Here is an 11717-nt window from a genome sequence, read left to right as displayed (position 1 = left end):
TGAAATTACACCGTGAAAAGTTTAAAAGGAAAAACATTATGTTTGGTGGAGCTGTTATGAACTTGAGACACCTGAAATGTGACCTCGAAAAGACACTGGAAAAACCTCTGGTTTGATCATTAACAAGGTTGTATTATAAAAGCTTAATAAATATTATCCTCTGGGTCAAATCTTCCTATTAGTAAAGATCTAAATAAAGATGTCAAATAAATTTAGGAGAGTAGAAAGTACAATACATCTCTAAAATGCAGTAGAGTGAAGGTATAAAGGATCAAATGGAAATAATAATATCAATAAGTACAGTTCAAGTACCTCAAAATTGTACATAAGTACAGCACTTTTATAAATGCACTTTACTTTCCCTGTTGGCTGTTGTTATTCGACCTTGTCAGCAGAACTTCCTTCCGATTATGACTGACGCTTGCTGTGTGTGTGTTTGTTAAAGGCTACTATTATACTTCTGCTGTTATTGTTTTTTACTTCCCTACATTTTTTTTTGACAGCTGTGTAAAATATAATACATTATTATAAATTAAACCACCAAAAAGTAGGCCTATAGAAAGCAATAACAACAATAAAGCATTTATTACGTGGTGAGCCATAAAAAAAAGGGGGGGGTAATACAGATGCAGTAATGTAATCATATAATATTTATCCGTTATGTCTTTTTGACCTTAAACACGAGTCAAATTGTTTAGGCGCCTCGCGTCGCGCTTTGAAGTCGCTTCCAGCTTCCACCCGTAGGGGGCGCGCGCGCGCAAGGCCAAGCTTCTTCGTGCGTCGCAAAAACCGCAGATAGAGAACGGCTGACGTCACCACTTCCACAACAACAAGAAGCTGAAAAACAAGGAAGTGGACGATTGTGTGAAGCCGTAACCTGTAATAAGGCCGTGAAAAGATACGCCGAGCTCCTTTCAGTCTGACATTCCTCATCCTTCGGATCAGTCCACAAAAATGAACAACAAAGGTATTTCTCCGCACATTGTTTGGGTGATTAGTCAGCTGTTCGCGGTACGACGCTGACGGTAAAAAAAAAAAAAAAAAACTATAGAGATGGAAGAGCTTGTCGTTAATGGCCATCTTCACGTTTTTAAGCTACGTACATAACAATAAACTGACGCTTTCTGGGTAACGGTGGAGCACACGGGGCTGAACTAAAGCAGTCGAGGTTATAACAAAAAACAAAATACCACCGCCGGATGCTTTACATTTTATTGTCACTTCAAATGTTCTTTGCAGCCTTTAAAACGAGCACGTCACATATTTTTTTTTTTTTTTTGGTACGGTTAGCTAACAGCTCTCCAACACGGGTACATTTTACAGGCAGGGCTGACATGACTTCACTGTTTTGGTTTCCTGTCCTCTTGTTTTGCGCACAGAAAAATCGAAACCTCGCGTCAGGAATTTTAACGGATTTTGCACATTTTACGTTTTGTAAATACGTCCGCTTTTATATTTTTTTTTTTTTTTTTTTTTGGGGGAAACATTTTCGGATCTTTTGTTGATCTTACAACCGCGGGTCGCTACTAACGATCGTAGATTCGTTGTCCCCGGTTTATTAGCAGATTAACAAATATTTCTATTAAATAAAAAAATGTCCATGATAAGTTCCCAGATTGAGGCTCGTTTTTTTTTTTTTTTTTTTTTTTTTTTTTCCCCCAATGGGAAGACAAAGAAACTAGAATTTTTTTTTAAAAAAATTTTTTAGTTTGCTGGAAGCAGAGCATTTCTGCGTAAAAGCGTCATCAGGTTTTAGTTTCGTTTGTTAAAATATAGGTAGACGTGTTCAAAACAGATTAATCTCAAAAAGAGGGAGAGCAAAAAAAAAATGCTTGTGTACCAGATTTAGCGACCAGCTCGTTTCCATCTGCAGTCCCGGAGCAGGTGAGAGAAAACAATAAAAAAAAAACCTACTTATCTCTACTACAAATGGACCAACAACTTATTGACACTCACCCGGACACACACACACCGTTTGGGATAAACGCAAAACGGGATACAAATGTGAAAAGATTACATAAAATATATCCAAAGTTATAAAAACAAGTTGTCACATGTAAAATTAACGCTGGCTATTTAAAATCCAATTTTTTTTTTTTTTTATTATTATTATTTTTTTTTTACTTTAAAGGAGAAGATATCAAAATCTGTGCAAGATTTTCGATCTTTGGTGATCTTATATTTAATAATCATTTCTAGTAAATTGTTGGTTTTTATACTCTGGTCCTATAAATACAAAACCTCAAGTTTGATTTGTGTGCAGTTTTAAACTGAATTATGGGTACTTTATTTTAGAGATTTTGTTATTTTTATTTAAGGATAAAAATAAATTGTACTTGAAGGCTGTTCGAAGTCTTTTTTCCAGATGAGAACAGACGTGACCTTTCACCCCTTACGCGTCACTCTGTGCTAAATTCCTCTGCTGCCCCGATACCGTCTTTTACTGCTAAAACTTTACTGTTATTTTCTGTAAACGCGACATAATCTTTCCTGCCGTCTGCCAACACGTTTCGCTGTTGTTTCAAAGTACGAGTCGTCTTCTTCTTCGCTGCTTAAACAAGTCGGCACAAAAACGCCGTCACCCGCTGAAACCTGGGATTTATTTCTCTGTCAGCCACTGTTGAGACTAAAGCAGAAGTATTTGCCTTAAAATGAAATGTTGTTTTGCAGGTTCATATCCACAGCAGGCTGTGTACCCTCAGCAGAGCACCGCACCTGTATACCCTCCTGCTATGCAAATGTCTCCTCAGGCACCTCCTTACACAGACACACCGCCTGCATATTCTGAGGTAACTGTTGCTTCTTTTCTTTTGTCTTTTTTTCTTTTATAACGTGTCAAATATCAGTCGGTAAGTATGCATGTGGGTTATGTTGATTACCAGGTACTATGATAACACTATGGGTGCGCGGTCCGGCGCGAGGAGACACCAGAAGGTTCCTCTTTCATTGGAGGTATTAAACGGGTAGTAGGCTGGCACCAATTGATGCTGGTTTTACAGTTTCAAACGGAAAAGATGTACCGCGTATTACCACAGAATGAATTTAATACAAAAGGAGAAAATATCTGCTTTAGGAGAACTAATAATATGTACTCATCATCATTGTCGTTCTTAACTTAATGTAAGTAACTCGGATGTCAAATGACTGCAAACGTAAACGTGCTGAGAGCGAAGGAAAATCACATGTGCCAGTCGGAAACTTCTGCCGCAATTTGAGCATCAGGGCGCGCACCTGAACTCAATCCTCTACACGGGCTCTGGTCAAATCCGTTCTTCTCCCACTTCCCCCGGTCCTTCTCCAGACCTGCGCCGCGTTCAAAATGGCGTACTCGCGTACCAACGCTCACGATTTTAAGTGCATACGAGCGCGCGCGCGCCGTCGAGTACGGAGAACACGCGGTGCGCACTGCGAGCACCAGGATTACGCGCTACAAATGGTCCAAAAAAAGACGTGTGCAACACTAAACCTAAACGGCAGCCACCTTGGCTACGTAGCGGGAAGGGGGCGGGGCCACCGACGTGAAGAATTTTCAAATTACGGGGTCTTGAGGCCGAATGCGAAGTGAATTACTCCCGTGGAGCGATTAGTAGTAGTATAGGATATTTACCTGGAGCGGTTTGGTCTGGACGCGGCTTTAGGAAGCTGCGGCTGAAAACCGCACCAAAGTGTTTATTTTTCACTGCGGCCGGAAAGAAGAATCAATGTGTTTAGTGTTTATTGAGCGCGCTAGACAGAGGGCGACATTACTGCACCGCCCAAGCAAGAGTCGCTGTCGTTAGGGTGCTGTGGGAAGTACGTCATCTGCTCTTCACGACCGTGAGACAATGCGACGGCACGTTTGACGCACGGTTTTAAATCCGTCTTTGCATCTCTTGTCTTCCTGCAGATATACCAGCCCAGATATGTGCTTCCACCTCAGGTGCCCGGTCAGGTGCCTCAGATGTCCTCCCACTACCATGGTGCTCAGGTGTTCATGCCCATGCAGGCGCCTATGCCCGTCGGGCCGGTGGGCCAGAACGTCCCCATGGCTTATTACCCCATGGGAGCCGTTTACCCGCATGGCTCAACGGTGATGGTGGAAGGCGGCTTCGATGCTGGTGCTCGCTTCACAGCGGGCAGCAGTGTTTCCATCCCAGTGAGTGTCTACTTAGTTGAGTGATTTACAGACGCTACATCCATTCACTTTTGCAAAGCTGATCGACCCTCTTCCTATATCTGTGTTTGTTTCCCTCCCCCCACCTTTCGCCAGCCCCCTCCTCCTGGACACCCTCCCAATGCGGCTCAGCTGGCTGCCATGCAGGGAGCCAACGTTGTAATGGCACAGCGCAAGAACAACTTCTTCCTGGGTGGATCCAATGGAGGTTATACCATCTGGTAACAGCAACTCCTCGACTCCTTCTTCATGCCTAAACCGTGTCCCCATCCCAGATGATGCCCCAGTTCTTTCCCCATCCCATATGCCTCCCTCTTCAGGCTGCTTGGCCGTGCCACAATACTGATATCACCTAACGGAATGTAATATTTTAGAGCCCTTGTGAAAGGTACAGTACTCCACTTCTGACCTAGAGATCAAATGATAAATCCCACTGCCTGGAGAGGAAAAATGCAAGTTTTTAATGTTGTAGAAATCCATTTCATAATTCTTCATTGGGTCTAACCTCTTTGGTCTTTCCAGATTGGACTTGGACTCTTTCAGGCATCTGTATTTGTACAAGAGACCTGGTCTCCTTTGATCCAACGGTCACAAATTACCCATTGAGATGTTCTTGTATTCCTGTAAAGCTACGTAAATGAAATGTTGAAATACCAGACCCGCATTATATAGTTTAGCTGCTTTATGGTGAAAGTGAAACGCAGTTACAAAGTTGCAGTGCAAAAAAAAAAAAAAAGAAACCTCCACTTGTCTTTTTTTGAAAACTTTTAGTGTTAGTTAAATTAATAAGTGTGTAATAGTTCCATGTAAATACCAGTATGATCAACTATTAAAAAAAAGAAACCAGCATCCCGGATGCTTTTAGCTAGAATTGTCTTGTCTTTTTGCACAGTATCCAAAATACCACGGCTAATTTGTCGCACAGTGAACTGTCTTATCGGACAGATTGTTCTATTTAAATCACGTGTAAATTAAATAAAAATTAAAGCAAAGAAAACAAAATTCAAGAAAAGATTTAATGCAATATCTAAAGTGGTTTACTGTACCTTGTTGGGCAACTTGTAGATGAACATAGTCAAGTGCCAAAGAGCACTGGGGATAGCCCTAAATTAAAGCAAATTAACTTCAGTAAACTTAAAGGAAAGAAATTTAAAGTAAATCCAAATCGTACGATGAACGGGAGGGGTGGTTGGTGTAACATTTGAGCTTTTTTTTTGTCTCCTGTTTCTGTTTCACAGTCGGATACCCAGAGTTTATACACTAAATGTTTTATTGTACAGATTTCAAGAACGATCCTCCCTTGTTTCCCTCTCGCAGTTTAATTTAGTATCATCAAACACATTTTGAAAAGTACTTTTTGAAAAGTCTCACATTTTGTGATAGCATTAGATTACCGTGAACATTTTTAACAAAGTTGAGGAGACTTTGTCGAATATTTCAATGTTTCTTTCATTACTTTACCCCATTGAAGTGGTTTACATGGGTAGTTGGTGTAATAGATTTGTTAGTATAACCAATGAGCTGGTTGTACCAAAGATCTGGTCTTTGATGCACTTATGTTTGGTTGTGACTTGAAATTTAAAACGTCACAATGTAAAAGCAAACGTATCCTTGAGCAAGAACTTGTGAGGCTGTCGGCGATCGTTGGGAACCTTCAGTCCGACACGACTGCAACTGTTAGTTAACGTGTTAGTGTCACTTTGTGTGAGTCAGTTGCATCTTTTTAAGTTGCTGCATACTTTTGCACCTTTTGCTATGTACAAATTTGATTAAAATACTTTTTATCTGAAATGCACTGCAAAGCAAAACGGAGAGGTTGCAGACAAGGGGCTACTCTCATTTAATTTTTTTTTTTTATTAAATTCTGTTTTCATGTGTTTTTCCAGAAAGCTGTTAGTTTTGAACATTTGTAGAGTCTGAAATTCATCCAGTGTAGTCCAATTTCAAAGTAATGTCAAGATGTGTTGTGTTTTTCCGTAGCCTGCATGTGTATGCAAACCTTTTTGCAAAGAGGCTATAAGACTGTCAGCATAATTGTTCATTTCCAAGACATTTTTTTGTGCTGTAGAATCTTTAGTATCTGGCAAACTTAAATAAGGCATCTGAAACTAGGTAAGTTGTCAGTTTGGATACCATCAACTAATATTTGTAGATATTCTTCATTTTGTGTCAATGTGTCACTGGGTATCCGACATAGCATATCAAGTTTTGACAGCTGTGGCCACACCAGAAAACAAATGGCGGCAGCCGTCAGCTCACATTTAGTTATTTCAGTCTTATCAAATTCAGAACGATCATCTGTCTGGAAACCTGCTCGGTTCACCTGATGAACCTCTTCAGTGCAGCTCATACAATTAACTACAAAATGTTCATTTATTTCCGCTCACGCTTTAAAAAAAAAAAAAAAAAAAAAAAACAAGAAAAAGGGGCCACAGCTATCAAACCTTACAAATGATTTCAAACAAATGTTTTCTTTTTTTTTTTTTTTTTTTTTTTTTTCCATCTCTGCTCTGATTGTTTGTAAAGCAGCATAATGGTGGCTTTGTCCCAGCAATATGAAGTACTGTAAACTACAGCTGACCAGTAGATGCTATGCCAACCACAGCCAGCAAATGGATCACTCTTTGTTGAAGGATTATGGACATTTATAGTTCAGGGATTCTCTTTACAATATTTTGTAAAAAAAAAAAATAGATGTATGTACTAAAGTGATGTGATCGACTTTGGTACACATTCTATCTTTTAAGATTACTAAAGGAGATGAGTGTCACTACAGTTTGCTGAGACATGTCAGAGATGGAATACTTTGGAAAAAAGAACTTAGGTGCACTTAACTTTTTTATACTAAACTTAAAATTTAAAATGTAAGTTTAGAATAAAGGTTATTTTGGAAATTTGAAATATGGCCACGTTGTCTTTTTTTTATTCACCTGTTTAATGTTTATTGTGAAGAGTGTTTATTTCAGTATAGTCATATGAGACCGAATAACATCAGGGATTTTGAATTTTTGGACTGAGGATTATTTTTTATATATTATATGATCAGTTTATATTCGTTTCCTCGACTCGAGGTCAGCTAGCATCACATGGTTGTACGGGATCATATTGAATATGGCCAGTGGTGTATAAAGTACCTGAAAGCCACGCTTGAATAAAAGTATCCCACAGATATCTTCCCAGAAAATGACTTTGGTAAAAGTTAGTCACCTATTAGAAAGTTAGTTGAGTAAAAGCCTTTAAGTATGATATTTACTGTACTTAAGTATAAAAAGTAACTTTTTAATACTAAATGTACACAAGTATTCAAAGTAAAAGTAAATGCTGTATCACAAAAAGAAAGCAGTCCGAATTTTGAGAATTATGAAGTTTATTCCTTTAGACATTATAACACTTGTAACACCCGCTGAACTGGGGCCACTTTGGCTACGAGTGAAGGTTAGGATTATTGTGATTTAGTTATGATTTATCATCTGCTATGCTTGGGCTTGACTGGACATAGAAACTGAACCAGGGCTTTGAGAGCAAACCTGCTTGCTTGTAATCTGTGTCATTAGGCTAACAATTTTTTAGTGACAAAGTAAAACGAAGGTGCTTCGGGGAAATGTACTGGAGTAAAACTTTATATTTAAATTCAGAAATGTTGGGGAGCAAAACTGAAAGTAGACAGAGGTATGAAAACTAAAGCACCGATACTTACATCAAACCGCTGGATGTTGGTGGGTGTGTGCAACAGACTTTTAGGATCACGTGCAGCATGTTGTGTGTCCAAAGTCTGACTTTGAATGGGGGCAAATCATTTTCAGGGGCAGCAAAGATGACCAGAAAAGGTATTGCTTATTTCCCAATACATTAAACGAAATATTGCAGTCACATTAATGACACTAGTCCCAAAAAAATAACAGGCTTAATTGCCTTTATTTATTTCAAATAGGAAAGCCTTCAGTTACCATGTCTGGTAAAGAACTGTACAAAAAAAAAAACAAATACAACCAATATCATTTAGCTGTCCTGTATTCGAAAGCAGGACATTGATTTTGACCAGCTTATAAAAGAACTGCATAGAAAAACTATATATATTTTTTTTTTAAAGCAAATCAACATGAAAGTAACAGCCGACGGTAGCACCAGCACACATCATCGTATGGAGGGTTTGTATTTGGGAGAAATACAGTATATCTGATTGAAAAACAACATATTTAAAATACTAAAGAGAGAATCTGAAACGTTGGTGATAAAGAAGTGTCGCAGACGAGCTAATCTCACGCTTTGACTGTTGCGGAGTATTTTCTGATGTTGAAACTGTGACTGGAGGCATCGTAAAAATCCCACCACCTTTTTTGGTGCCTCGCGCCGCTAATCTGCACACACCTGTTGTCTTTTTCACCTGCTTCGCGTCCGTCAACATTCACTCTTACAGTCAGGCTCCTATCTTTGGTTACACTCGTGTTTCTTCAAAACGACATCCTCTTCGACGAGCGTGCAGCCTTCCCTCAAAAACACAGACATAGGAAAAAAAACAAAAAACAACACAACAGTCCTGTTTCTTATCACTCCTCCACAGATCCTTTTTTTTTTTTTTTTTTTTTTTCCTTTCTTAAATCTCCACTCACTCCCCGCCTCAGATGAAGTATTCCTTCTTCTCGCTCGCCGTCTGGTTACTGTACTCCTCATCTGGGTCCTCTCCCGGAGCCAGCTCTCCTGTCGTCCTGTAGTCTCCTTTGTTGTGGCAGAGATACCGGTAAAGCAGAAAGCCCAGAGCAGCTACCGTCAGCAGGATGAGAACAATAACCACTGAAAGAAAGAATGAAAGCTCATTTAGGAGACATTTCGTGATGTAGCGAGAAAAATCTCAGGACAAAATACCTGCAAAGTGTACCTGCAATAACTGCTGAGTCGGGACTTGAGGGGATCATTGTTGTTACCACTGAGGAGGAACAAAATTAAACAAGGAGGTTTAAACAAATGTTGGCAGGTGACAGACGTCGCAGAAAGGTCACGTGATTCTTCCTCTGTTGTGTTTGACAGGAAGTAAACTGTGCGAGTTCAGGAGGAGACTGACAGTAGTAAAAAAAACAAAAAAAAAGAGTTACCCTGAATTATGGTGGTGCTTGCTTGTGTGGGGCGTGACGTCGACGGCCCCACATCTGGTGCTGGGAAAAAGACAAACAAACGACAACAAAAAAAACATACGTGTTGACAAAACAGCACAAATTATAACATTATGTCAGATTATTCAACTCAGCTTTCACAGCCAAGTCATTACATTAAAACCAGATCTAAAAAAAAACAAAAAAACACCTATTCACTCACCCATTGTCATGTTTTTGCTCGTATACGTGTCGAGTGTTGTCAAATGCTCCATACCTGTAGCTGGCAGATAAAAAAAGCATGTTAAAAATGTCGCAGCGCTCTATCTTCAGCACACAGTCTGCTCGGAGCAACTTGTGTAACAGCATAGCTGCTGCCTGAGGAGGGAATATTAAGTGTTGGGACACAGTAATCTGATTATTAGGAGCGGGGGCTGAAATAAACCTGTCCAACTCTTATTTAGCCCTGAATGCCCTGTGGTGCAATGGTTTTAATGAGAGCAGAAGTAGAACAACCCACCTCACATTTAATGTCCTGCACTTCACATTTTACAAAGTAAAATACAAAAAACTATTTGAGGCATAGTCACTATTCCGAGTCACCTTTCTTATTAATATACCCAAATTCTTGGGAGTCAAGGCTGTCAAATGTGATTCTTTCCTGCTTTTCTTCACTATACATGACAGCAAGTGGAATAATTTAGGTTTGCTTTCTGGTGTGTTATTGATTCTTACTTACAGCGTTCATCAGCAAAAAGTACCAAAAGTGTTCATTAGGGCAGCAGGAAGGCCCCAATCTGACCGTTTCATTGCTTTACGGATTATTATCCGTGATGCATTTTAACACTGTATTTGTTGGGAGTGGAGCTAATGTTACCTACTTTGTACTGTTGGGTTGATTAATCTAGAATAATACACATTTCATACGCTGATCGTGTATCTTCTGTACGTAGAGTCTGACTGTTGGGTAAGTAGTAAATGCAGCGTTCACGTAAATATAGTCCAGGGCTGGAAAATATATTGATAATAGGTCAAGTCAATTTTAGTTATATAGAATATAGCAAATTTCTACACTACATCAAACAATATTGATATATATATATAATGTTAGACCAGATATTGTTTCAGACTTTGGATATTGTGATATGATGTGGCCTTTTCCAGGTTTTAAAAAGCTTCATTACAGTACAGTGGTGTTATTTTCTGAACTTACCAGACTGTTCTAGCCGTTATAGTTTTTGTCTTTCTACACTCAGTCATTACATCCACATTAATGATGATTATCATATCATATCTGTGTTCCTACAGTGTTGTCACGATATTGACACTGAGGAATTTGGTCGAAAATGTTGTGATATTTGATTTTTGTCCTATTTTGACCAGCTCGAGTTGCTTTCATCAAACAACAGCATTTTATTGAAGATACTTTAGATGAGTGTGTATTTTACAGTCGAGTAAATGTACTTAAAAAAAAAAAACACTGCAGAAAATGAATTAACTTGATAAATCAAAGTATCATAATACAGTATTTCCAAAATTGAAAGCATGAAATGTTACAAATAACGACTAAATCGATTAAAAAGTTGGACTTACTAATCGTGGTTGGTGCCATTTCTCACTGGCGACCTGAAAAAAAACACATCGTGAAAAGTTTTATTTCAAATGAGCCAACATGTTACTCATTTTTTATTCGGACGTGGAAATGAACCGGTCGACACCTTTTTCCTGCTTTGTTTTCGACACACACAAGCTGACTTTTCTTTGTTTTACTAAACCGCTCGGACCTTTTAAGGACGACAAAACTTCTCCACCCTCACGAAGAGGGGGAAAAAAAAAAAAAAAACCTCACTTCTCAAACACAAAGGGTGGAAAAACAACGACGTTTGAGGCACATTTTTCATCTAAAGTTTCCACGCTTCTCAAAACTGCAGCTAATCAATCGGGCATCGTTTTTTTTTTGCAGCTGTTGCGCGAGCTTACCTGGAAGCGGCGGAGGAGCGCGCGTCACGAAACCCGGCCAATAATTCACTTTTCGGTCCTCGAGCGAACTTTTTTTTTTATTATTATTATTATTATTGGCGGAGAACAACTAACGCGCACTGCTATTTTAAGTTTGAAATGCAGACGCCGTGCGACTCTGTTGAGGCATCCGTGAAATACAATAAGTTGCTCCAGCTTTCCTCCAAGCACTCGTGAGTCATGAAGCACACGCTCTCGATTTCCGCCCCTCCCTTTCCTGACCCTGCCACACGGCAAAGATCGTCTATTGAGCAAGAGCGATCCCTCCCGAGCTTAAAATGTAGGACGGCGGATGTACAAAATGGAGTTGCTGGCTTTGAACGTGTGTTTCCTCTATTTTGCTGGGTAAACCTTAAACAAATTTGGGTTTTTCAAAATTGTTTGTATCTGATGATTTTCTTATTTGACAATGAACATGCATGATAATTCATTATTGTTTAATTTTTCTAAATTAATTG

At 39.2% G+C, this 11717-nt stretch overlaps 2 protein-coding genes across 3 annotated transcripts; one reads left to right on the top strand and one right to left on the bottom strand.

The window, feature by feature from the left end:
• Nucleotides 1-814: 814 nt before the first annotated feature.
• Nucleotides 815-7054, top strand: dazap2 (DAZ associated protein 2). Its single transcript, XM_069140284.1, has 4 exons — nt 815-967; nt 2671-2789; nt 3887-4135; nt 4250-7054. Exons 1-4 carry the CDS (start codon nt 955-957, stop codon nt 4376-4378), a joined length of 510 nt encoding a protein of 169 aa, XP_068996385.1. The 5' UTR covers nt 815-954; the 3' UTR covers nt 4379-7054.
• Nucleotides 7055-8043: 989 nt separating this feature from the next.
• LOC138193441 (small cell adhesion glycoprotein-like) lies at nt 8044-11471 on the bottom strand. 2 transcript variants are annotated; one of them, XM_069141483.1, is made up of 6 exons: nt 11221-11471; nt 10834-10866; nt 9464-9517; nt 9244-9303; nt 9030-9077; nt 8044-8944 (listed from the first exon to the last, which is right to left on the bottom strand). In XM_069141483.1, the coding sequence occupies exons 2-6, from the start codon at nt 10850-10852 to the stop codon at nt 8772-8774; spliced, it is 354 nt and encodes a 117-aa protein (XP_068997584.1). In that variant the 5' UTR covers nt 10853-10866; nt 11221-11471; the 3' UTR covers nt 8044-8771. The 2 variants fall into 2 exon arrangements, with proteins under 2 accessions (XP_068997584.1, XP_068997582.1); XM_069141481.1 differs by having other exon boundaries at nt 9464-9523; nt 11221-11469.
• Nucleotides 11472-11717: the final 246 nt, after the last annotated feature.

Source organism: Embiotoca jacksoni, unplaced genomic scaffold (assembly GCF_022577435.1).
Source record: "Embiotoca jacksoni isolate LCO1_2020_lvr unplaced genomic scaffold, fEmbJac1.0.p SCAF_9, whole genome shotgun sequence".
NCBI lineage: Eukaryota > Metazoa > Chordata > Actinopteri > Embiotocidae > Embiotoca > Embiotoca jacksoni.
Note: the sequence above shows the minus strand (reverse complement) of the source record. Positions and strands in the feature narration are given on the sequence as shown.

Bases quoted from the DNA above. Each gene is read 5' to 3' on its own strand.
- dazap2 (XM_069140284.1), top strand. The intron at 2,790-3,886 runs GTAACTGTTGCT...GTCTTCCTGCAG, and splicing joins CACCGCCTGCATATTCTGAG to ATATACCAGCCCAGATATGT. The intron at 4,136-4,249 runs GTGAGTGTCTAC...ACCTTTCGCCAG, and splicing joins GCAGCAGTGTTTCCATCCCA to CCCCCTCCTCCTGGACACCC.
- LOC138193441 (XM_069141481.1), bottom strand. The intron at 9,304-9,463 runs GTGAGTGAATAG...TCTTTTTCCCAG, and splicing joins GAGCAAAAACATGACAATGG to CACCAGATGTGGGGCCGTCG. The intron at 9,078-9,243 runs GTAACTCTTTTT...GTTCCTCCTCAG, and splicing joins AAGCACCACCATAATTCAGG to TGGTAACAACAATGATCCCC.